The sequence below is a fragment of the Nerophis ophidion genome, linkage group LG02, assembly GCF_033978795.1.
Source record: "Nerophis ophidion isolate RoL-2023_Sa linkage group LG02, RoL_Noph_v1.0, whole genome shotgun sequence".
Classification (NCBI taxonomy): Eukaryota; Metazoa; Chordata; class Actinopteri; order Syngnathiformes; family Syngnathidae; genus Nerophis; species Nerophis ophidion.
The window spans coordinates 21847410-21873517 of record NC_084612.1 but is presented as its reverse complement, the minus strand read 5'-3'; the positions used below and the strand labels follow the sequence as shown (position 1 = coordinate 21873517).

Genomic DNA, 26108 nt, shown 5'->3' with positions numbered 1-26108 from the left:
TTTTAAACTTTAAGGGTTGATAGTTCAATGGTGGAGCAAGAACACATTTAGGATTTGAAGGTTGTGTTCCCTGTGCTCAAAAGCCATACCCTGCTCTGTCTCACTTCAGTGCTCGATACAACCACTGTTCAGTAGCATTTCTGATATTCCACATTTCTAATACATTCCATTCAGAAATTATGTTTGAATTTTAAGGAAGGCCATCCACTAGATGAGTCCCATATACATTAGTTGACGCACAAGCCGTTAAATTGTGTGGGATTAAATGCAATTGTCATTACTGTATCCGGAGTGTGTAGGGTTACGGCTGAAGAAGAAGTACATGAGGTCCAGATAAAATGGAATGGTCACACTTCCTCAAGCTTTTTCATTATTACAGGGGCATTTTCCGCCAATGGAGAACATTGCTGCCTTCAAACCCGTGTCCACCTCTCCAGCTCGTTCCACCTGTGGGGTTTCAGAAAGGAGCATCTACTGCCAGCCTGCTTCCTTGCAGACTGAGCTACTCATGTGCCATCAGGCCTCCTGCGACCAGGAGTGTCCTTATAGGTCCTCCACACCACCTTATGCTCCACTATTGCTGCCTGTGTACAGGTAATAATAATTTTTTTTTTTCTTTTCTTTCTTTTTTTTGTCCTGTCCAGCTTCTCAGGCAAATCAAATAGTTGATGTAGATGCCCATATCGGCTGTTCAGATTTACTTTACAAAAGAGAAGTGTAGGATACTTCTCTTGTTGCCTTATTTGAATTTGACTTTATTAAATGTATTTATATTATCATTTGGTGCAGCCGGGCCGGAGCAGGAGGGGATAAAAAGAGAAAAAAAGGAAGACAGAGTGGGAAATTGTGGGGATAAGAAGGGGATTAGACAGAGAGACAAAAACAACAACAGCAAATACAAAAATAACAACAACAACAATAGAACAACACCAGCACATACAATATGTACAAATATGATTGTAAAAGTGATAGCAAATAAGCAGTTAGCGAAATAAATAATAATATAGTAATGACAATGAACATTTTTACACTAAAACTGGAGCAATACAAATACCAGTAGAAAAAGGGCTATTCATCATGAACAAAACCAATAGTTTACCTCTATTATCAACAATCCAGTTGTTCAAATGCAACAATACGTATACATAATTATAGCTAGAAAGATAATAAAATAAAATAGAATAAATAATAAAAAAAAAAAAAAAAAAAAGGAATACCGAAACATGAAAGGGAAGAGAGAGGCAACCTATATTAATCTTGTAGATTGTTATAGTAACAATGGGTTCATCATAATTAAGAACAGTGTTTTTTTAACTGTGGCACGGCACCCTTCCCCTCAGAAAATATAATAGAGTTGGGTCCTCTCCTACTTCCGAACAAACAGATTTCATGGAGCATATTATGTGGACTTTTCTGCTTACCCCAGACGTTTACTCTCAACATATGAAAATATGATCCTTTAACATAACTGACGTTTGCTGGTTTGAAAAATATGTTTCAGTATTTTCGTAAAGCTGCTACGCCTCCTTAGAAGTTTTCTGGTGCCAACTCACACTTAGAAAATATTTGATGCATGTCTGTAGAACTATTTATATACTGTGTAGTCAAGGTTTCTGTGGTTTATCTATTATACAGTGCTCAATACCGGGGTGGGGCGCAATATACGTTAGGTTGGGAAAAAACACAAGAGGCTATATCATCCCTACAAGCCTGTTTCGTAGGTTTCCTCGCTCGTCAGGGGATTTTATAAAATCGGGGGATAATCCCCTGATTTGAATGTATTTCGGATGTGCCGAAATACATTAAAAAAACACTCAAGCAGCATAGGAGCTCAAATAGTAGAGCTATATAACGAATGCATTTTTTACAACGTTAAAAAGACCCTGAGGTGTGTTGTATGTATGAAGTAAGTCTATTTACACAATATTCACCCATTTACCCTTTTTCCCCACCAGGAGTGCATGCGTTACTGAAGACACAACTAACACCGCTCCAGTCTTCCCTCAAACATCGGAGTTTGAAAATAAAACCACCTCCAAGTCAAAAAGGCTGTCCGGCGGATCTGGTAGTGTTATGTTTTCCCCAGGCCAACAGGGATGCTTGGTCTCAACACCCTCTCAGAAACTGGGAGCTTCTGGATCCCTCACCCTGGCATTATGGATTAAACCAAACTCTCCTGGAGAGATGTGAGTCTGGCCTATCTACTGTGTATTTTTGTATGACTGTTCATGTTATATTCATAAGTCTGAGTCAGAAAGGTGGTCATCGAAATACAGAGCTACTGTTCTGGTTACCATGCGTAAAGCCTTCAATTTGAATCTTGTCATGTCAATACTTTACTATGTTGTGTGTGACAGATAGGGATGAGAGTGGGCTGGTCAGTTTCAAGCTGGTCGGTGCAATGTTACACACATTAAGATCTGTTTTCAATCACACGCAAGTCACAGACGCTTAAAAGAGGACAGGTTGCTCTTCTCCCTTGTCATATAGTGACATTAATAGCGTTTTGTCCTAAGTGACTCCACCTGCATGTTAGGTTTTTAAGTGGATAAAGAGACCAACAATATTGCTCATTGATTATTATACTGATCCCCAAACTTAAAGCGGCTGTTTGCAACTTTTACGCGGATGCATTGGGGGCGCTTACTTTTTAATGTGTTTTAAGCAGTATAAGCGGTCCATTTACAACTTTTACGTAATGACGTAATCTATGCAATGACGTGATCTACGGATGTACGAATACGCACATTAGCCCTGTGTGTTTTTGACTAATGATAGTGATTTGGCTAGCTAACATTCGCTATCATTGAATATGTAGCCTATGGCATTGGTGTCAAAACTTTTTCTACCGAGTGTTGCATACTCAAAAATTAAGAATGCGGACAGCCACTTTGATGCATTTCATGCATTAAACAAGGCCAAACCATCCATCCATTTTCTACCGCTTATTCCCTTTCGGGGTCACGGGGGGTGCTGGTGCCTATCTCAGCTACAATCGGGCGGAAGGCAGGGTACACCCTGGACAAGTCGCCACCTCATCGCAGGGCCAACACAGATAGACAGACAACATTCACACTCACATTCACACACTAGGGCCAATTTAGTGTTGCCAATCAACCTATCCCCAGGTGCATGTCTTTGGAAGTGGGAGGAAGCCGGAGTACCCGGAGGGAACCCACGCATTCACGGGGAGAACATGCAAACTCCACACAGAAAGATCCCGAGCCTGGATTTGAACCCAGGACTGCAGGACCTTCGTATTGTGAGGCAGACGCACTAACCCCTCTGCCACCGTGAAGCCCCACCGTGAAGGCCAAACCAATTCAGTCTATATTACAATATTCAATATTGTAATACTCTATCTTAGCTTTTGTGTTATAAGTGATAAAGCAAATAGTTGGCTCCCGGGCTGTGCCTTGGACGACTAAGGCCTATTGTAACAACATGACTGCAAATTGTTAGTTGCATCTTTGGGACTGCTGTATGTACAGTATGTATGCGTAGACAAGACAGCGGTTAGTGACAAGCCTTAACGCCACACAAACTTCTATGGTTGACGAGCAATTTTTAGTCAATATATTTAAGAATTCTGAAAAATATGGTCTTGTGAAAAATATATATGTTCTGCTGAAACACTATTTTTTTAACACAAACAAGCTCGTAGCATTATTTTTATATTTTTTGTTTGAAAAAATACAACTTTGATGAATTAGCATACAGCATAGGGCTGGGCAATATATCGATATACTCGATATATTGCAGGTTTGTCTCTGTGCGATATAGAAAATGACTGTATCGTGATATTCGAGTATATGTTCTCAGGCAGTTGCTTTCAGCTGCGGGCATTACACTACAGGCTCTTCTCACTCTGTTGTCTCTCCTTCTCACAGACAAGCGCACCTTCTTACATACAGCACATACTGTCACGTCATACGTCACATACTGTCACGTCATACGTCACATACTTATTCCCCCTCACGGAGTAGAGAGGTAGCAGCATGGGTTACGTTAGCTGTGGTGCTAGCGGTAATACGAGAAAAAGAAGGTGCTAATCCGGTAACAAATGAAGGAATAATTAATTCCCAAGAAAAACAGCACGGGGTCCATCGTCTGGCAGTGGTTTGGCTTCAAGCGATAATATGTCGAATAAACAACCGTAATTTGTCAAGTGTGGGGCTAAAGCGTTTCTACCAAAAGTAGCATTACTGCTAATATGTAGCATCATTTGAAAAGTCACCTGCTAGAGAATGAAGAGTTTTTACTACGCAAGTTAACATCTCCATTCGGTGCCATACGCTCACAAAATCATGCACAAAAGTGCACTTTATTTGTTTTAAACTACTGTAGTGATGTTCTGTATAAAAAGTTCACTTTAATGATAGTGTTGTTTTGATATGTCATCTTAGTGACATCTTGCACAAAAGTGCACTAACAGCTTGTTTTAGATAGATGGATAGATAGATAGATAGATAGTACTTTATTGATTCCTTCAGGAGAGTTCCTTCAGGAAAATTTAAATTCCAGCAGCAGTGTACAGAGTTGAGATCAATTGAGAGAAAAAAGTAAAAGGTAAAATGTCTCTGACAACCTTGCACTTTCTGTTTTGGAAATGACATAAATGTTTGTGTCACTGCTTTAATAAATACAGTTTTGGTCAATTGACTTAATTGGGGTTTCCCTCTCTGCATGAAAGTTTAAAATAAGCATATATTAATGCATTATGAACAAGGATGTTTTAATGTAGACACATAGAATCATCATACTGCTGTGATTACTGTATATGCATCAAGTGTTCATGCAAGGCTAAGGCCAAATATCGAGATATATATCGTGTATTGCGATGTGGCCTAGAAATATCAAGATATTAAAAAAGGCCATATCGCCCAGCCCTAATACAGCACCTTAAATGTAAGACATTGTGTTGATAGTATTAAACTGGTTGCATGTTGTCATTAGAAGTATTTTGATTTTTAACATCAGCTCTCTTTTAAGTTTGATTTAATCAAATCAAAGTAATACATCTCCTTTTAATGTTTCATGTTGAGACTACTCGTGAAGTTCTCTGTCTGTAGATTCTAACGATAGACAAGTGTTGTCCACACATGGCACCTGCACCTTTCCCTCTCATATTCTCTCTTTCTCTTTCTGATGGTGTTGTCAGCCACCATCATTCTTTTGTAGTCAACCATGGCCGCCATCAAAGAATATAGATGAAAAGAGGTCTCTATTCTCACCCTTGTCCATCTCCTCTCGCTTTTTTTTTGTCTCTGGATCGCTGTGATTTTACATCCTCCCCCTCATCCAATCATTGTCTTACTAAGAAGCATTGTTTTTATAGTAACGGGCTCACTCCAACCACTACTGTATATTACCAAGTTTTGGTTCACCTTGATTTTAGGGCTGTAGGTAGTGTCGAGGCATTTAATCAGTTCGCTTACTGAATCATTCAGTCATTGGTGGTCTTTAGTAATTCCATACTGGCCCTTTCAAACCTTGCTTTGTGCATTGGGGACAGTCATGTTTGTGTCTTGTATAGCCATGAGATCTCATGTCGCAGAATCAAGAAAGACTAATTGTATAATGCTGTAAGTTGTTAACACCACATCTGCTCCTAAACCATCACGTTGCTCTGCACCTGTGGCAAATTTCCTGAAATAGTGCACCTATATGTATAGTATAAACACCAAAATAAACCTCTTTTGACAAAGTATTTGTGACTCTGCTGTTTCTGTTACTTCCTTTTTGAAAAAGACATACATGTGCCGACATTTCATACAGATGCTCTTCTCTCATTCATCCATCACTGATTTATATTGAGGGCGTCTCTGGGTTCATAAAAGCCATAATTTCCCATAAAATGTCACTGATGGTGGTTAACATGACACTCGGCGGGTGTTCGCTTGTGTGAGTCTGCAACCTGTGTAGCTCCAGAAACCTAGCAGCCGTGTAAAATATTAATATTGCATGTATAAATGTCAGAAAGAGAGACGGTATCTAGTGTAGTGCTCGACTCCATGAGCTTTTGGACTCAACTCTTATAGCTGAGAAACATACCTCAAATGCCTACTAGTTCATCTCATTTTGTTCACAATACTAAAATGTTTGTCTTTTTTTTTCTCAGGATGCTGCTGGAGAAGAGCTCAAGAGAGCAATTAGTTTTTTCATTGACCGTGTCTGAACAGTTTGTCAGTTTGCGGTACAATCAGTCCAGAAGTTTAGCTCCTCAGACGATCAGGTTCAAAACAGACGGACGACTTGTGTTGGGCAGGTGGACACACCTTGTTTTACAGGTAATACACACAGCCAGACACTTACAATTGAATTTATTTTTATGTTGTTCTGACTGTAGTCCTCTGTGAATCAATGTGTGGTTTTCATATACATGAGTAGTTTGATACCTTTTTAATTTCAAGTAAATTTTAAACAAATGATTAGCCAAATTTTCCAGGTTGTTTTACAAGGCACTAGTTAGGCAGTCGTTTGTGTTTCAGATGCCAGCTAGAGAGGCTCTGCAACAGTACATTGTGTAAACCTCACTTCCCAACACCGTGTAAGCTAAGCTGGACAACGAGTGAACAGCCCTCGGTGTTTTTATTTGTATTTTTTATTTATTTTAATTTTTTATTTCACTTCCTCTCAATGAGAAAGGACGCAAAGAAAAAGGCTCCGCTTCTGCTACCGGAATTTTTGTTGAGTCTGAAGATTTTGACCACTGATTTGCGATCACAGCCACAGCATAGTCACCTGGCATCATCGACCTGATGTTGGTCAGTTGAGAGGCACTGATGCACAGAAATAAGGCGAGTTGGAAGAGCCGTTAGCCTCAAGCCAATGGCACCTTACCGCAATTCAAAGCGTTAGTCTGGAAACCAAAAGCTACGTTGAGTTTATAGTTGTTTTAAAGTGCTTCCGACGACGCAGAGTGATATTAATTGACAGGCTGACACCTCAAATTGATCTCTGAACAGCGCAAGGTACGATATTGTTGAAACAAACAAGTTAAAAGTGCCGCAAGTCGCTAAAGAAGCAACTGCCGTTTAAGACACAAGAGGCACTGACGTCAGCGACCTGCCGCGATGCCAAAAGCTAAAAGAAAAATTGAAATCACGAAACGTTCAGTGTCAGTTGACACAGGACACAAGGGGGAACAAGATTTGAGGTTGGACACAGGACATGATGGGAATCAAGCAGGGATACTACAAAAACTAGTCCATGACTTTGGAAAAGTGGAAAAAACAATGAGATAAATTAAAAAAGACCAAAATTGGAAGAAAGGATTCCAGACCCAGTTTCAATTGAGGACTATAATGATACCATTGAGCAAAATCCCAACTCCATGTACCTCAGCAATGTGACACAGGAGGAAATAGTTATAATCGTGAAAAAATGCAAATTTAAGACTTCAACTGATTGGAATGGAATTGGTATGGAAACAAAAAAAAGGGTTATTGTAAAGATCTCAGGACCGTTAATTTATATTAGTAACCTATCATTTCAAACAGATAAATTCCCAAACAAAATGAAAATAGCTAAAGTTGCACCAATTTATAAGACTGGAGACAAACAGCAATTTACAAATTATAGACCTGTTGCTTTACTTCCACAATTTTCTAAAATCATTGAAAAACTGTTCAATAGTAGATTAGAGAGTTTCACAAACAAAATTGGAATACTCGATGAGAACCAAAATGTATACAGAGCTAATGTTTCAACTTTGATGGCTTTAATTGAAATTACAGAAGAAATTACCAATGCAATAGATAGTAAAAAATGTGCGGCAGCAGTGTTTATGGATCTAACTAAATCATTTGACACAATTAATCACAATATTTTAATCAAAAAACTAGAACGATTTGGCATCAGAGGGTTGGTCTTAAACTGGATAAGAAGTTATTTAACAAACTGAAAACAATACAAGAAGCTAGGCGAATATACATCTACAACGCTAAATATATCCTGTGGGGTACTTCAGGGATCAATACTAGGACCAAAATTATTCAATGACATTTGTAAGGTTACAAAAGATTTAAAGTTAATATTACTTGCAGATGATACAACAGCGTTTTGTTCAGGAGAGAACACACAGAAGCTAATACAAATAATAACAGAAGAATTGAACAAATTGAAAAGATGGTTTGACAAAAACAGACTATCTTTGAGTCTCAGTAAAACTAAAATATTGCTATTTGGTAACAGTAGAAGAGAAAGTCAAATACAAATAGATGGAATAGAAATTGAAAGAGTAAATTAAACCAAGTTTTTAGGTGTAATGATTGATGATACATTTAACTGGAAATCTCATGTAAAAAATATAAAACATAAAGTAGCAAGAAACACGTCAATAATGAATAAAGCAAAACATGTTCTAGAACAAAAATCACTTCATATTCTCTACTGCTCGCTAGTGTTACCATATCTGAGTTCTTGTGTAGAAATGTGGGAAAATAACTACAAAAGTACACTTCATTCATTAACTGTGTTACAGAAAAGATCAGTTAGAATAATACATAATGTTGGATATAGAGAACACACAAACCTCTTATTTATTAAATCAAAAATACTGAAATTCCACAACATAGTGAATTTGCAAACAGCTAAAATTATACACAAAGCAAACTATAACCTGCTACCCAAGAATATACAACAATTCTTCTCCAAAAATGAGGAGGAATATAATCTTAAAGAAAAATGTAATTTAATTTTAATTTAATTAATTTATTTATTTATAAAACATTTGTATGCACATACAACACTTAAGACCTTCAGTATATCTGTATGTGGGATTAAATTACGGAATGAATTAAGCAAAGTAATCAAACAATGTACTAATATGATCCACGTCAAGAAACTCTTCAAACTTAAAGGCTTTACAAAGTACAAAGAAGAAAAACAACCATGACAAACATTTTTGAATTTATTTCATCCATCTATTCATTTTCAAAATAATCTTACTCATCTCACTATATGAAATGTAACTTACTTCACCGAGTGTTATTTATTTTTTTATGTTTATTGTGATAACTTATGGAGTATATTGTGACTAAATTGAGAACAGGAAATGAACAAACCTTTTAGCAACTGTTATGCAAAAGAAAAGGGGTAAGATTAAATAAGTTCTGCCTCTTCCTACTCCTTTTCGAACATGTTGAAAAGAAAAACTGGAAATTGGGATGTATCATGTAGTATGCTTGCATGTTCGAAACAAACTCAACTCAACAGTCCATGTCTTTTTACTCATTGGCTAGCACTGCTTGAAAAAATGTCTGTCATTGGGGTTTTTTGGACAATAGTTTGAGCCCAGCATGTGTAGGGCTGGACAGTGCAGGTCAGGATGACCACTGTTAATTAGCAATTGACTGGAAAACAAGGCAAGACTCTGTTGTTATTGATAATTTGGTCTTTGCTGTAAGGAATTATTGATAATTGCAACTATAATATAGATTAATCCCCTAGCTGATAAGACAGCAGGTAATTGTGTGTCTCCATATACAGTGCGGATGGAGCCGCTCCCCTAAGTGAATAACACTCACCTCCATTCTAGCAAATAAACCGCATTTCTTAATATAGGTGGACCTATTATGTAAAACCAACCTTTCCAACCTATTGGTAATCGTTTTTGTGTATTTGAGTTCTGCAGTCCCGAAAATTTTATATCAAAACTATAGAAGCATAAAGCGGAACAACCTTTCTTCCTTCATACTTCCTCCCAACCAACCGTTTGCAATATGCCCAATTTGTGACGCTTTTCCAAAGTGTCGTCAGCAGATATCCATACATGGTAGAAATTTACCCCAAGAGCTTTGCGCAAGTCCACATTGTTGTCCAATGCTATAGTCAATAAGCTGGGTTTTTTTCTCTATTCTCTTGTTGTGTGGCAGACTGGTTCTACATGCACATGCATTCTCCGCTGTTGCCATTTCTAATACACAGTAGTGTATAATTCAAACTTATATCTGTCAATAGACTCAATATGGATGCGCTAAAAATTTCAACATGGCCAATGGGGAGAAGACGCAGTAGAAGAAAAAGCATATAAATAAGACTACCCACAAAACGGTACCTCCTGAAGAGATGGTCAGAAAGCGGCTTAAATATGGTCTGTAAAACATTATCTATGCAAAAATTTGCCAAAGGAACCATTACATGTTACAAACCCCGTTTCCATATGAGTTGGGAAATTGTGTTAGATGTAAATATAAACGGAATACAATGATTTGCAAATCCTTTTCAACCCATATTCAGTTGAATATGCTACAAAAACAACATATTTGATGTTCAAACTGATAATTGTTATAGGCGCAAAGTTCAAAAGCCAGCATCTGTGATGGTATGGGGGTGTATTAGTGTCCAAGGCATGGGTAAATTACACATCTGTGAAGGCACCATTAATGCTGAATGGTCCATACAGGTTTTGGAGCAACATATGTTGTCCTCCAAGCAACGTTATCATGGACGCCCCTGCTTATTTCAGCAAGACAAGTGTTACAACAGTGTGGCTTCGTAAAAAAAGAGTACGGGTACTTTCCTGGCCCGCCTGCAGTCCAGACATGTCTCCCATCAAAAATGTGTGGTGCATTATAAAGTGTAAAATACGACAACAAGACCCCGGACTGTTGAACAACTTTAGCTGTACATCAAGCAAGAATGGTAAAGAATTCCACTTTTAAAGCTTCAACAATTAGTTTCCTCAGCTCCCAAACGTTTATTGAGTGTTGTTAAAAGAAAATGCAATGTTACACAGTGGTGAACATGCCCTTTCCCCAACTATTTTGAAAAGTCTTGCAGCCATGAAATTGTAAGTTAATTATTATTTGCCAAAAAAAAATGTTTATGAGTTTGAACATCAAATATCTTGTCTTTGTAGTGTATTCAACTTAATATGGGTTGAAAAGGATTTGCAAATCATTGTATTCCGTTTATATTTACATCTAACACAATTTCCCAACTCATATGGAAACGGGGTTTGTATGTAAACCACAAGTGTTTTACATGTAGAATAAAACATAAACAACATAGCAAGCAGGAGCAGACATGCTTACACTTAAGATAGCTGCTTAACTAGCTAGAAACAACAGAGGAAATAAGTGATAATTTATGGATGATCGGAATCAGAAGCCAAAATCCCTGATTCTAAAATCCCTAATCTGTGCAAACCTCTGCTATGGCACAACTCTTCTGTGCTGCAATATTCTGTTTAATACAGGAAACAAGAGTTCAGAATAGGGCTGGGCGATACATCGAATATACTCGATATAGGTTTGTTTGTGTGCGATATAAAAAATTACTAAATCGTGATATTCGGGTATACATTCTTACGCAGTTGCTTTTAGCTGCGGGCACACTACATGCGTTTCTCACTCTTTCTTGTCTCTTTCTCACAGAGACATAAAACAACCGCATGTTCTTACATACGTCACATTCTGTCACGGGTGCAAGGTCATACACCCTCGTGGAGCAGACAGGTAGCGGCATAGTAACGTTAGCTGTGGTGCTAGTGGTAATACAAGAGAAATAAAGTGCGAATCTGGTAACAAATGAAGGAATAATTAATTCCCCAGAAAAACAGCAGGAATTCCTTCGCAAGGGCAGTGGTTTGGCTTCAAGCGGGTAGATGGTGAACAAGTATGCGGCAAAAGCGTTGCTACAAAAAGTAGCACCACTGCTAATGTGTAGCATCATTTGAAAAGTCACCCGCTAGAGAATAAATAGTGTTTGAAACTCCCCATGTCAACATCTCTGGCCGGTGCCACACCCACAAAATGCCCAAGCAACCATTTCCACATCAACATTGTATGAAAAAAAGTTGTCAACAACAGAAAGAGATAACGTCCGCAGGAACCTACCACATAGCGAAGGACATAAACTATTTGATTTCCTATTATGCAGCTAATTTTTATTTGACAGTTATTGAAATATCTTGTGCGACATCATGCACAAAAGTGCACTTTATTTGTTTTAAACTAATGTAGTGGTACCCGATTGTAGCTGAAATAGGCACCAGCGCCCCCCGTGATCCCAAAAGGGAATAAGCGGTAAAAATGGATGGATGGATTGTGGGGTTCTGTACAAAAAGTGCACTTTAATTTAGTGTTGTTTTGATAAATCATCTTAGTGACATCATTCACAAAAGTGCACTAGTAGCTTGTTTTAAAATGTCTGACAATATTGCCCCTTCTGTTTTGGAAATGACATACATTTTTGTGCCAATGCTTGATTACTGTTTGATAAATACAGTTTTAGTAAATTGATTTAGTTGTGGTTTCCCTCTCTACATGAAAGTTTGAAATTAGCATATATTAATACAGTGTGAACAATAATGTTTTCATGTAGACACAGAATCATCCTACTGGTGTGATTATATGCAACAAGTGTTAATTCAAGGGTAAGGCAAAATATCGAGATATATATCGTATATCGTGACATGGCCTAAACATATCGAGATATTAATAAAAGGCCATATCTCCCAGCCCTAGTTCAGAACATTTATTAGTACGTTCGTCTCCTATCAAATCTCACTTTGAAGAATGCTCTGATGTTTGCCCCTCAAAATAAATAGTTGAATACTGTGTTTTACTCTCATTGTCAAATCCTGCTGTACTGGCACGCATGCTAAGTGAATATGATGGCTACAAATATCAAAGCCATTAGGATTTTGTAAAAGGAAATTTAAAGAACAAACAGTCTTTCTTTAGCTCTGACCATTCTCAAATGGCAACCAGTGAAGAAGAACTTTTTAAGTCTGTAAATGACTCCCTGAATGTGTTGGTGCTTGGTTAAAGAGTATCGTTTTACAGATTGCACTGTTGGACAGGCTTTCTCTTGTATCGTGTCTGAATAAGATCAAGGCTGCTGTCGGAGTAAACATTGGTACTATGTCGCTACTTGCATACCTTTTACAGTTTTTTTAACACTTTTTAAGGCTTGCTCATGTTTGTATTGGATTGCATGTTTTATATGTGTTATACACACAGTCAACTAATAGTTACCAGTGTTTAACTCTATTATCCATCTATCCATCCATCTAATACCGCTTGTCCCTCTTGTCGTCGCGGCGGGGCAAGGGGGTGGGGGGGTGGGGGCTGGAATCTATCCCGGCTGCACTCTGGCAGAGCCGACAGACAGACAGACAGACAGACAGACAGACAGATAAAAATATTTTGTCCAATGCGTCACATATTAGGGTGTTGTCAGATAAATGTAACACTCAATCATATGTAATCTCGATATTTCAAATACCGGATGGCATCAAGTTTCTGCATACAGTAGCTATAAGGCCTATGCATGTGTTATGAATAGAGGTGGAGGAAATCGATTTTTAGATGCATCACAATTCGGACATGGACGATTATAAAATTGATTAGTAAATGTCAATAATCGATTTATGTATCGTAAATAAAGTAATGTTGACAGTTGTAAAATTTAGCTGACTGCAGCGAGCCACTTCACCGAGATATCCGACCAGCTCCTTTTGTTATAGTCCTTTTTGTTCCAGTTTAGCACACATTTCCATAAATTTAACACATGTGATTGGAATTTCTTATTACAAATAAACTGTTTTTAAAAGTTGCAGGGGATAAACGCCTACTTCATGAAACAAAATGTGAAACTGCATCAATATGCATTTATTAAAGATGGATCAATAATCATTTTTTTAATAAATTCTTAGCTCCCTAATCTTAATCGTTATTGAATCGTGAGGTGGCCGAAGATTCCCACCTCTAGTTATGAAAGTATACTAGGGCTTGCGATAATATAACCCTTGTAGCCAATTTGCTGCAAGTGTGGTATTACTTGGAGGTGTTTGAAAATGGTGTGTGTATTCCTGTGAATCAGTCTGCCTTTTGTTTAATGGTGTGGTGATGTGATCTGCTTTGACCATTCCGAGCAGTAACATAATCATCTTTGACATTCAAACACCATTCGCATACTGCCATTCTCATGCTTGGCGCACACACATATCCTCTCTCACACACATAGATACACTCAAACAGCAACTCGCAGTTCAGTGATCATTTGTAGGGGTGTGTCAGCTACGATACTGATATTTCCCTATGAAGGCAATGGGTAATTTAGAAACATTCCCATACACGCACATGCACCAGTCATCTGTCTGTTTGAAAAGATCAAAACACCAAAAAAGACAGTCGAAAGCAATCGGGGTTTCCAAGTGCCGGGAGCAATACACACACACACACACACACACACAATCACATGTGCGCACACGGGGCCAGGAGCAAGGTGCTTCAGGGAGGCTGCTGCTCCCAAGGTAGTTGTCTCATCTGATTATGATAACAATGTACAGAGTAGCGGAGGAAAAGGTAGCCGGGAGGGGACTGAGAGAGGAAGGGGGGATGTCGAAAGAGTAGTGTAGTGATAGTTCACTTCAAAGACTCTAATCTGTGACTCATTTGAACATTGTAGCAGGATTTTGCTAAGGTAGAAAGCAGCATGTGTATATGTAATTTGATTTATTTTACAAACGCTATTAGGTTAATCATTTTACAGAGTTTAATGAGGTTGTGACACATATACATACAGTATGTCACATTGACCCTATTAACCTGTCGAAGACCCATTTCAAAAAATGTTTCCTAAAACAAAAAAGAAAACCTAGACCATTAGTTATTTTTTTCAAGACCGATAAAATAACAGCTGAAATAATTTTTTTTGTTTGTTTTTTTATTTGCTAGATTTTTCTATAGTAATCATTAATGTTAATGCCATCAATGTTGTTTGCTAACTTCTCCTACTTTGAGACACATTTGTGCAGTGTGGCTCTGTGTCACTGCTGCAGCTCTGTAGGTCACTGGTGTGTGTCAGTGAGAAAGAAAAGCCCCGACTCGCCTGGGGATTAATTGTTTAACGCCGCCTGTTGGTTTCCAAGCATACATTTATACATGATGATTATGAGGACTTCATACTATTTTCAAGGGACTAAATCTTATACTCTGATCAATACGGAATTTAAAATAAATCAATTTTATAGTAAGGATTTTATTAAAGAATTATAATAATAATAATGGATTAGATTTATATCGCGCTTTTCTATTGTTAGGTACTCAAAGCGCTCACAGAGAAGTGGCAACCCATCATTCATTCACACCTGGTGGTGGTAAGCTACATCTGTAGCCACAGCTGCCCTGGGGTAGACTGACGGAAGCGTGGCTGCCAGTTTGCGCCTACGGCCCCTCCGACCACCACCAATCATTCATTCATCATTCATTCACCAGTGTGAGTGGCACCGGGGGCATGGGTGAAGTGTCCTGCCCAAGGACACAACGGCAGCGATTTGGATGTCAATAGGTGGGAAGCGAACCTGCAACCCTCAGGTTTCTGGCCCGGCCGCTCTACCCACTACGCCACGCCGCCCCTCGATACATAACTTTTTATTTACTTTGGGGTTATTATGATTTTTTTCTACACTTAGAAACACTTCTTTGTGGTCTACTTAGCATGTAATGGTGGTTCTTTGGTCAAAATGTTGCATAGATTATGTTTTACAGACCATTTTCAAAGCACTTTATGACTGTCCCTTCAGGATGCACCGTTTTGTAGGCGGTTTTATTTACGTTCCTCCACTTCGACTGTCTTCTACCTGTCAGCCATGTTGTAGTTTTTAGCGCTTGCATATCAAGTCTACTGACAGATATAAACATATAAAGTCATAGCCAATTGTGCAAACCTTATGACAACATCATATTGACACTGCAGCAATGCTCCTACCACCACAAATAGATTACTGTTCTGTGCGAAATTCTGTTGCTATCTTTAATTTCATCATTAATAGAATAGAATAGAATGGACTTTATTGTCATTATATTTGCATATAACAAGATTAAGGACTCCAATTTAAGGTGCGGTGGTGAGAACAAATATGGGATAAAAATAAATAACAGAAGAGGTATAAGGGAAAAATTAACAATTGAAATAAACAGACAATTATCCAATAAAAATAATAAGCAATCCTGTACATTATACTAAACACTATAGAAATACAAAATACTGTACAATATACAGAACAAGACAAAAGTAACGAAGTGATAAATAACAATCAGTGTTGGACGTATTGCACTCGAAGGGTAGTATTGCACATTAGGGTATTAGGGTAGGATATTGTATAGGGGTGAATTATTATTATTATAAGTTAGAGTTCAAGATGGTCACAGCTTTGGGAAAGAAGCTGTCTCTGAGCCTGTTTGTTCTGGCTCTGATGCACCTGTAGCGCTTGCCCGATGGTAGCAGGTCGAACAGGTGGAAGCCAGGTTGTGTGCTGTCTTTGGTGATGTTTTTTGCTTTCTTGAGGCAATAGGAGTTATGTAAATCTTTCAGGGAGGGCAGGGGTCAGCCGATGATTAAGATTACTTAACTAAACAATTAAGGATGATTAGTTATTCCTTGGGCAGCATGGTGGACGAGGGGTTAGTGCGTCTGCCTCACAATACGAAGGTCCTGAGAAGTCCTTGGTTCAATCCCGGGCTCGGGATCTTTCTGTGTGGAGTTTGCAAGTTCTCCCAGTGATTGCGTGGGTTGCCTCCGGGTACTCCGGCTTCCTCCCACCTCCAAAGACATGCACCTGGGGATAGTTTGATTGGCAACACTAAATTGGCCCTAATGTGTGAATGTGAGTGTGAATGTTGTCTGTCTATCTGTGTTAGCCCTGCGATGAGGTGGCGACTTGTCCAGGGTGTACACCGCCTTCCGCCCGATTGTAGCTGAGATAGGCGCCAGCACCCCCAGCGACCCCAAAGGGAATAAGCGGTAGAAAATGGATGGATGGATAGTTATTCCTTGGGCAGCATAGTGGACGAGGGGTTAGTGCGTGTGCCTCACAATACGAAGGTCCTGAGTAGTCCTGGGTTCAATCCCGGGCTCGAGATCTTTCTGTGTGGAGTTTGAGAGTTCTCCCAGTGATTGCGTGGGTTGCCTCCGGGTACTCCGGCTTCCTCCCACCTCCAAAGACATGCACCTGGGGATAGGTTGATTGGCAACACTAAATTGGCCCTATGTGAGTGTGAATGTTGTCTGTCTATCTGTGTTGGCCCTGCGATGAGGTGGCGACTTGTCCAGGGTGTACACCGCCTTCCGCCCGATTGCAGCTGAGATAGGCACCAGCGCCCCCCGCAACCCGAAAGGGAATAAGCGACAGGAAATGGATGGATGGATGGATGAAGTTATTCCATAGCACATGGATGCAGTCGTTTAAATTGGTAGTGTAACTTTTTGGATGTATTTTTGTTGACTACTACCATTAATTTCTAGATAGCAGTTCTTTTGATGCATTGTTTTGTAATAGTAAACTGGTGTGTAATTGGCAGGGTGGACCAGACTGCAATTTATGCCACAAAAAAAACTGCACTGTCCATCATTAAGAGTAGCCCCTCTCATTGCTTCCTGCGTTTAAAGAAAGTATCCTAGACTTATGGTCTTTATTAAAAGGTTGACATACCACCTTGTACAATATATGCCTCTCTTTTTGGTTCTATCCTTTTTCTCTTTCCTTGCCTATCTATCTCTTCAAAGCCCCCTACAACTCCAAATACCACCCCTTCATTGTCTCTTTGCCTCCACCTTCTTTGTCCTTCCCCCTCTGCCTCTCATTTCCTTTACACTCCCACCCTAGCCTTCTGTCTCTCTCTCGCCCCCCTCCATCTCCCTGGGGACAATTTTCTTTTCTTAAATAAACTGTCATAGCTAGTGTTAAAATATGGGCCTTACAAGGCGTGAGCGCAGTGAGGAAAGGGACGGGGCCCTGGGCTGGTATAAAACATGGATAATATGCTCTGAGAGGTAATTGTATCTTTTAGCACTGAGATGAGTAGAACAAATGTGTCTCCACCGCTTCCTTTTTCTCTTTTTATTCCTTTCGCTCCTCACCTTCGCTTCCTATCTTTCACCCTGCACGCTGCAACTATCCTGATACAATACAGTGAATAAAAGCTGTACATCAGAGCTGCTAACAGTTCATAGTGGGAGAAGGGGCATGGAGGGTGAACAACAAGAAATGTAAGGTTAATCAAAGGAAGAGGAGCAAGAAAGGTGATAATGTGCCTGGAGAGTCCAAAGTGAAGAGGTGGGGATGGTTCTAATCACATTGGACTTTTATTTGCACCCTTTTAGAGTCTCGTGTGGATAACTGAAACATTCCCCAAATTATGTTAGGTTTATAATGATGAGTGGTTGATTTTTAATACCATTAAGGTGAGACCATTTTGTGCTATTATGAAATTGCACTTTGGCCTTCAGGGTCTGTCTGCTTATGTTTTTGAGGACAGCTACAAGGACAATTCAAGGACAAAACCAGTTCCCAAGAATCGCTTATGAGCCCTGCAGTTGACAAAAAACAATGAAAATGCATTGATATCTCTAAAATAAACTTTAAGGCAAATATGACTTCCTTTCAGGCAGAAGATACCTGTTGAACAAATACAAAATTAAATGCATTCTTGAACTTATATTTTGAAACATTTGCACATTCCCTATATCTGTGTAGTCTTTGATATCAACAATTGTCTTTCCATATCACTTATCTATCCCTGTACACTCAAACTGCCTCTGTGTGTTTCTTGTCCCAGCTTTGCTTTGTCAACACTCAAATCCTTTATTTTACTAGACCTTTCATTCCAACATCGGTGATTCACCTCCTTTATCTCACTCTTTCGCTCCTTCTCTGCCTCCTCTTATTGACAGCTTCCCTGGCTGTGGTAGTATTTGTCTTATCTGTGAGTGGCTTGTCAGTCATTCCGTCACTGGGTTGTACAGCTTCAGGTGGCTGAAAAGAAAGTATATAGAGTCTGAGGTAGGGGGAGCTGATGTTTGAGAGGAGAAGAAAGAACACACAGTCATGAGCGGCATGTGGAAAGAAGGGATACAAGTAATCAAGAAGTGTTCTTGTGGCCCACAGCGACAGATTTGTGTCCCTCTACTGGTTGCAGGCACATTTTTACCAAGCATCTTGTATTGGATTTCAAATTTTTGTTTTAGACTGTTTAATATGTTCTCGTTAATGCAAACTTGGAAGATTTAATGCATAATTCGATCTCTTAAAGGTCCCCGTTTTTTCTTTTTATAAAAATGTTTTGCTTATTGTGTGGTGTCTTTTGCACAGCAAACCTGGCCTGTTTTGTATGTGAGCATTTTCTTCCGTCTCTTACTTTTGTAGCTCACCGCTATCAAGTGAGCTTAGAGTAAACAGTGTGGTCCTCACTGTTTACTGAGCCATGGCTTGGCATGAGTGTGAAAATGGAGAAGCGCTTGAGTCAGAATGCTACTCTACAGATCGCTAAAAGCTTTCCACTCAAGGTTTGCTTTTCCTCACTTTTAGAGGAGCTTAGCTGCCGGAGGAAGCTGTTTTTTTTATACAAGGAAAGGATGATTTAACCTCGCTTATCTTTATGAACTACACACTAAAGAACATACTCAATCATGGAACAAAACAAAATGTACCTACAGCTTACTAATAGACTTGTTTATCTATCCATCCATCCATCCATTTTCTACCGCTTGTCCCGTTCAGGGCCGCGGGGGGCGCTGGTGCCTATCTCAGCTACAATCGGGCGGAAGGCGTGTACACCCTGGACAAGTCGCCACCTTATCACGGGGCCAACACAGATAGACAGACAACATTCACACTCACATTATACACCAGGGCCAATTTAGTGTTGCCAATCAACTTATCCCCAGGTGCATGTCTTTGGAGGTGGGAGGAAGCCGGAGTACCCGGAGGGAACCCACGCGCTCACGGGGAGAACATGCAAACTCCACACAGAAAGATCCCGGGATTGAACCCAGGACTACTCAGGACCTTCGTATTGTGAGGCAGACGCACTAACCCTTTATCCACCGTGCTGCCTAGACTTGTTTATCTAATGGAAATTCAGTTGAAGAATGCAGACATATTGTGCTTCCTTGGTTAGCCCGAGTTAACCTTGCGCTATTCATTTCAATAGGTGTATACAGTTGCAATTAGATGTGATTTAAAAGTATTTAACCACACATTCAAATTTTTTGTTTTTGAATAACTAAAATTAATAGACACAGCTTTTGCATGTTTGTTTCCTATGATTTGCAGAGTGTTTAGGCATAGTATTTTATCTGTTTTAATTGTTAAGCTTTTATTTTTTTACATATTGGTTTGTACTATTGCTCTTTAAGATTCATTGAAATGTAAAGTGGGTAGCAAATGAAATCCTAATATTATTATTATTATTTCTGGTGGGTGTTGTGGCATCCTACTCTGTTCAGCAGTCTTTAAACATGCCGTAAAAACTCCTCCGTGTTGTACACTATAGAGCGATCTCTCTGAACTAAGATAACACAACTTTTAGGTTCAATGTACAAACCCCGTTTCCATATGAGTTGGGAAATTGTGTCAGATGTAAATATAAACGGAATACAATGATTTGCATATAATTTTCAACCCATATTCAGTTAAATAGATTAGATTAGATAGTACTTTATTTATTCCTTCAGGAGAGTTCCTTCAGGAAAATTAAATATGCTACAAAGACAACATATTTGATGTTCAAACTGATACATTTTTTTTTTTTTTTGCAAATCATTAACTTTAGAATTTGATGCCAGCAACACGTGACAAAGAAGTTGGGAAAGGTGGCAATAAATACTGATAGAGTTGAGAAATACTCATCAAACACTTATTTGGAACATCCCACAGGTTGTGCAGGCTAATTGGGAACAGGTGGGTGCCATGATTGGGTATAAAAGCAGCTTTCATGAAATGCTAAGTAATTCACAAACAAGAATGGGGCGAGGGTCACCAATTTGTAAGCAAATTGTCGAACAGTTTTAGAACAACATTTCTCAACGAGCTATTGCAAGGAATTTAGAGATTTTACCATCTATGGTCCGTAAAATCATCAAAAGGTTCAGAGAAACTGGAGAAATCACTGCACGTAAGCGATGATATTACGGACCGTTGATCCCTCAGGCGGTACTGCATAAAAAACCGACATTAGTGTGTAAAGGATATCACCACATGGGCTCAGGAACACTTCATAAAACCACTGTCAGTAACTACAGTTGGATGCTACATCTGTAAGTGCAAATTAAAACTCTGCTATTCAAAGCAAAACACATTTATCAACAACACCAAGGAACACCGCTGGCTTCGCTGGGCCCGAGCTCATCTAAGATGGGCTGATGCAAAGTGTTCTGTGGTCTGACGAGTCCACATTTCAAATCATATTTGGAAACCGTGGCCGTAGTGTCCTCCGGAACAAAGAGGAAAATAACCATTCGGATTGTTATACGCGCAAAGTTCAAAAGCCAGCATCTGTGATGGTATGGGGGTGCATTAGTGCCCAAGCCATGGGTAACTTACACATCTGTGAGGGCACAATTAATGCTGAATGGTCCATACAGGTTTTGGAGCGACATATGTTGTCATGCAAGCAGCGTTATCATGAACATCCCTGCTTATTTCAGCAAGACAATGCCAAGCCACGTGTTACAACAGCGTGGTTTCGTAGTAAAAGAGTGCGGGTATTTTCCTGGCCCGCCTGCAGTCCAGACCTGTCTCCTATCGAAAATGTGTGGCGCATTATGAAGCGTAAAATACGACAGTGGAGACCCCGGACTGTTGAACAACTAAAGCTCTACATAAAACAAGAATGAGAAAGAATTCCACTTTCAAAGCTTCAACAATTAGTTTCCTCAGTTCCCAAACGTTTGAGTCTTGTCAAAAAATGGTGATGTAACACAGTGGTGAACATGCCCTTTCCCAACTACTTTGGCACATGTTGCAGCCATGGAATTCTAAGTTAATTATTATTTACAAAAAAAATAAAGTTTATGAGTTTGAACATCAAATATCTTGTCTTTGTAGTGCATTCAACTGAATATGGGTTGAAAAGGAATTGCAAATCATTGTATTCCGTTTATATTTACATCTAACACAATTTCCCAACTCATATGGAAATGGGGTTTGGACACAATTGAATAGCTGACAGTAGTTGCTTAGCCAGCAATGGGTTTATTTAAGTTTAGATTGGTTAAGGCATCTCTTAAAAGCCTACTGAAATTAGATTTTCTTATTTAAACGGGGATAGCAGGTCCATTATATGTGTCATACTTGATCATTTCGCGACATTGACATATTTTTGCTGAAAGGATTTAGTAGAGAACATCGACGATAAAGTTTGCAACTTTTGGTCGCTAATAAAAAAGCCCTGCCTTTACCGGAAGTAGCAGACGATGACGCCCCCAGTGTGAGGGCTCCTCACATCTTCACATTGTTTATAATGGGAGCCTCCAACAAAAAGAGCATTTCGGACCAAGAAAACGACAATTACCCCATTATTTTGAGCAAGGATGAAAGATTCGTGGCTGAGGATATTGATAGCGAAGGACTCAAAAAAAAAGAAAGAAAAATAAAGTAAAAAAAAAAAAAGGCGATTGCATTGTGAGCGATTCAGATGTTTTTAGACACATTTACTAGGATAATTCTGGGAAATCCCTTATCTTTCTATTGTGTTGCTAGTGTTTTAGTGAGTTAAATAGTACCTGATAGTCAGAGGGGTGTGTCCATGGGTGTGTTGACGCCAGTGTCTGAGAGAAGTCACGGCAGCTGCATGGACGGCGCAAGCTCCGCAGATCTCCAGTGAGAGGCGACTTTTTACCACAATTTTCTCACCGGAACCTGCCGGTTGACAGTGAAAGGCGCTTGACCGCTCTGATTAATAGTAAAGCTTCACCTCTGGGAATTTTAAAGAAGGAAACACCGTGTGTTTGTAAGGCTGAAGGCCAAAGCTTCCCACTGCTATCTTTCTAATTTGACTTCTCCATTATTAATTGAACAAATTGCAAAAGATTTAGCAACACAGATGTCCAGAATACTGTGTAATTGCGCGATGAAAAGAGACCACTTTTAGCCGTAAGTGGTGCTGCGCTAATATGTCCCCTCCAACTCGAGACGTCACGCACACGCGTCATCATTCCGCGACGTTTTCAACAAGAAACTCCGCGGGAAATTTAAAATTGTAATTTAGTCAACTAAATCGGCCGTATTTGCATGTGTTGCAATGTTAATATTTCATCATTGATACAGTATATAAACTATCAGACTGCGTGGTTGGTAGTAGTGGGTTTCAGTAGGCCTTTAATAGGGAAAGATGTTAATGAGTCTTGTTTTCACGTTAGACTTTAAGCTAGCCTGCGATGAGGTGACGACTTGTCCAGGGTGTACCCCGCCTACCGCACGAATGCAGCTGAGATAGGCTCCAGCGACCCCAAAAGGGACAAGCAGTAGAAAATGGATGGATGGACTTTAAGCTTGCGAGCTGCCGCCAGTCAGTCCATAAGTTTATCAAAGTGCAGTTTTCAATCGCAATTTTTCCATCTTTTTTTTTTTTCATTTTCTTTTTTTAAACATTTGTTTCCAGACACATTTAAATTACATTAATTGTCTAGCAAACATCAAATGCTGTGTGTTTCTCCCCACAAGTAAAAGAAAGAAAGGAATAAAAAACAAATGATAATGCATAAAGTAAGAAACCACGGACGGATGTCAACATAAAACAACAGACCGCTGCATTCCTGAATGACCTTAGAGAGACATAGCAACCCACAAGCACACAAAAGGCTTATCAACCACCCACATTTCATTTGTGATTCAATCAGAGTCATTTGGAAATCAGTTTCTCCTACAAATCTCAGAAAGGCCCCCAGGAGTTCTTGAAATTATACAGAAAAAACATTCAATGTCAGCCTAATCTTTTCCAGTTTTCAAAATACAAAACAGTGGGTGTGAATAATATTAATTTTTAAAACAATGATGCTAACCGTCAGGAATTTTACTGCGCTTACCATTAGTACAATTTATTGTTACATCCCTAGTTCCTTTGAAGTATTAAGAGAACCCTCTCTAAAAGTTCGGATGTCCTGTTTCCATGTCAATGTTGCATTGGGTAGAAGAGTGCTGCCTGGAGGAGTCATATCTCTAAAAGGCAGTAACTTCTGACAATATTTATGACAAATTTGCACTTGGAAACGAAGGTAACAGTACTGTACTTGTACAGTCTCAGAGTTTAGACAGAGTTGGTAGTAATGCTTTTTTCTAAATAACAACATTCCAAATTAGTTATCACCTCTACAAAATGCACAAACTACCTTCATTTTCAAAAAGTTGTGAATTTACCCGTATTGAGTGGTAAAGGAAAAAAGTGTGTCATACAATACAGATGGAGGAAAGGAAAAAGTGTTTATGAGTGCTAACAAAGAAGACTTGGATGTGTTTCAGAAGGGCGCGTGGCGTATAAGGAGGATGAAGCGCTTCAGTATTCATTTACATCAGCCCTGACAACTGCCTCACATCTCCCCAAGAGCCACACTGCTCAGGCTTAAAGATTTTTAAAGTGGGGCCTTCTTCTGGTTCTCTCTCTGACTTTCCTCCTTCCTGTCTCTTCTTCTCACTCCTCACTGCCCCACCTCCCTTTTTTCTACTCCCATTCTCTCCTGAGCTCTCATGTGCTTGCCAGTCTTCAATCAGTCATCATGAAAGTGTCTGTCTGGGCGTCTTAACCATCCTCTGAGAGGCAGACACTTGTCTGGGACTGCCATCATCCCCTAAAGGCGCGTTTTTTTTTTTTTACTTGGACCTTTTTCCTCCTTACACCTTTTCAACTTTCTTAAAGAGCTAACAACAGATCAGAGCGACAGGGCAAGATAAACACGAGGAGGCATCAGCGGGAGAAGTTGTGGAAATAAAGCAGTAACAAATCAGGGATAAATTAGGAAAATATATTTATACAGTGGGCTACCAATTTGGAAAAAAACAATAACATGGGTGTGAAGTAAGCAAATTACGGAAAGGACAAAGCAAAAATGACAAACAGAGAAAGCAAGAAAAAGGAGGCAGAAGAGTAAGGGTTATAAGAATTAGGATTATCAGTATCCCCACAGTGCGGTTCCCAAAAACAGGATTTGGAGATTGTGAAAAGAGAAAAAGTGGCACATTAAAGGTTATGGAGTGGCTCTTACGGAGGTATCTTTCTTTTTCCCTGGGTTTGATGTAAAAGGGAGCCGCTACTGCTTTGACGATGTTGTCGTTTTCCATATTCTTGCTTCCGATCGAGAGAGCACAGAAGCAAGGAGCGCATAGATTTTTGGTCAAACAGAAAGCTAATTTGCGCTGAGGCAGTGTAGCCCGAGGCTTTCCTGCTACTAGGGAAATGAGTTGGAAGATTAGTCGTATGTATAATTGACACACACACACACACACACACACACACACACACACACACACACACACACACACACACATACACAGTCATGCACATCTTTAGGGACACGGATGCCCATGTAGGATGCTCACAAGCTGGCACTCTTGTGACCAGGGATTTTTTTAGCTTATTTTTTGGCCCTAAACAACATTTTGTTTGCGGGCCCATTTCGGACTTTAATATTATTCGTATAACACTCCAGAACCTAGGGCTGACTGCTGCTTAGTGAGTATTATAGTACAGTAATTTCTCGCCACATCCCGCTTCAAGATTTGCGGCTTTTAAAAGTGACCATTTGAGTTTTACTTCATGTCTGGATGGCTTAGTTGATTTATAGAAACTTATTTAGCGGTTAACAGTTTTTTAATGCTCTACATTTGAAAATATTACATTTATAATAAAATAGTTCTTCTATATCTTTGGGGCAAAGGTTCAGCTACAATCATCATCATCATAGGCATCCGTCCGTCAGTAGTGACGATGGGTTGCGCCTGGGGGGAGTTAATTCTTTCTTGAGTCAATGATTCCTCCCACCGTTGAAGCTGGCGCCAATCGGGTGGAACTTAAGACTGCCAGCTTCCGTGTTGTTTCCTCCCTTTTGGGGGGAGGCTGGAGTGACCTCTCCGTGGCGCAAGCCTGGGCAGAAAGTATGGAGATCTTAGGTTGCCCAGACATCAAGATCCCCCTCTCGGCCGTGTCGATGTGCCCCAGAGGAAAGCAAGGCAATACATCTGGCATCGGCTTGGCTGCAGGAGCTGCCGGCGGGGGGTCAGCAATGACACCCAGTCGCCTCAGGGGCTCCACTCCTGATTTTCTGTCCGGGTTTTCTCCCATAGCCTTTCCTTCTCCCAAAGGTACCGCAAGGCAGCGGGT

General features: G+C 39.6%; 1 protein-coding gene across 5 annotated transcripts in view; it reads left to right on the top strand.

The window, feature by feature from the left end:
* Positions 1-26108, top strand: part of ush2a (Usher syndrome 2A (autosomal recessive, mild)) — a 400820-nt gene that overhangs the window by 49330 nt on the left and 325382 nt on the right. For all 5 annotated transcript variants that reach the window (XM_061879051.1, XM_061879076.1, XM_061879060.1 and 2 more), the window contains exons 3-5: positions 380-594; positions 1956-2186; positions 6122-6290. In XM_061879051.1, coding sequence (XP_061735035.1) covers positions 380-594; positions 1956-2186; positions 6122-6290 — 615 coding nt within the window. The remainder of the gene's footprint in view (positions 1-379; positions 595-1955; positions 2187-6121; positions 6291-26108) is intronic.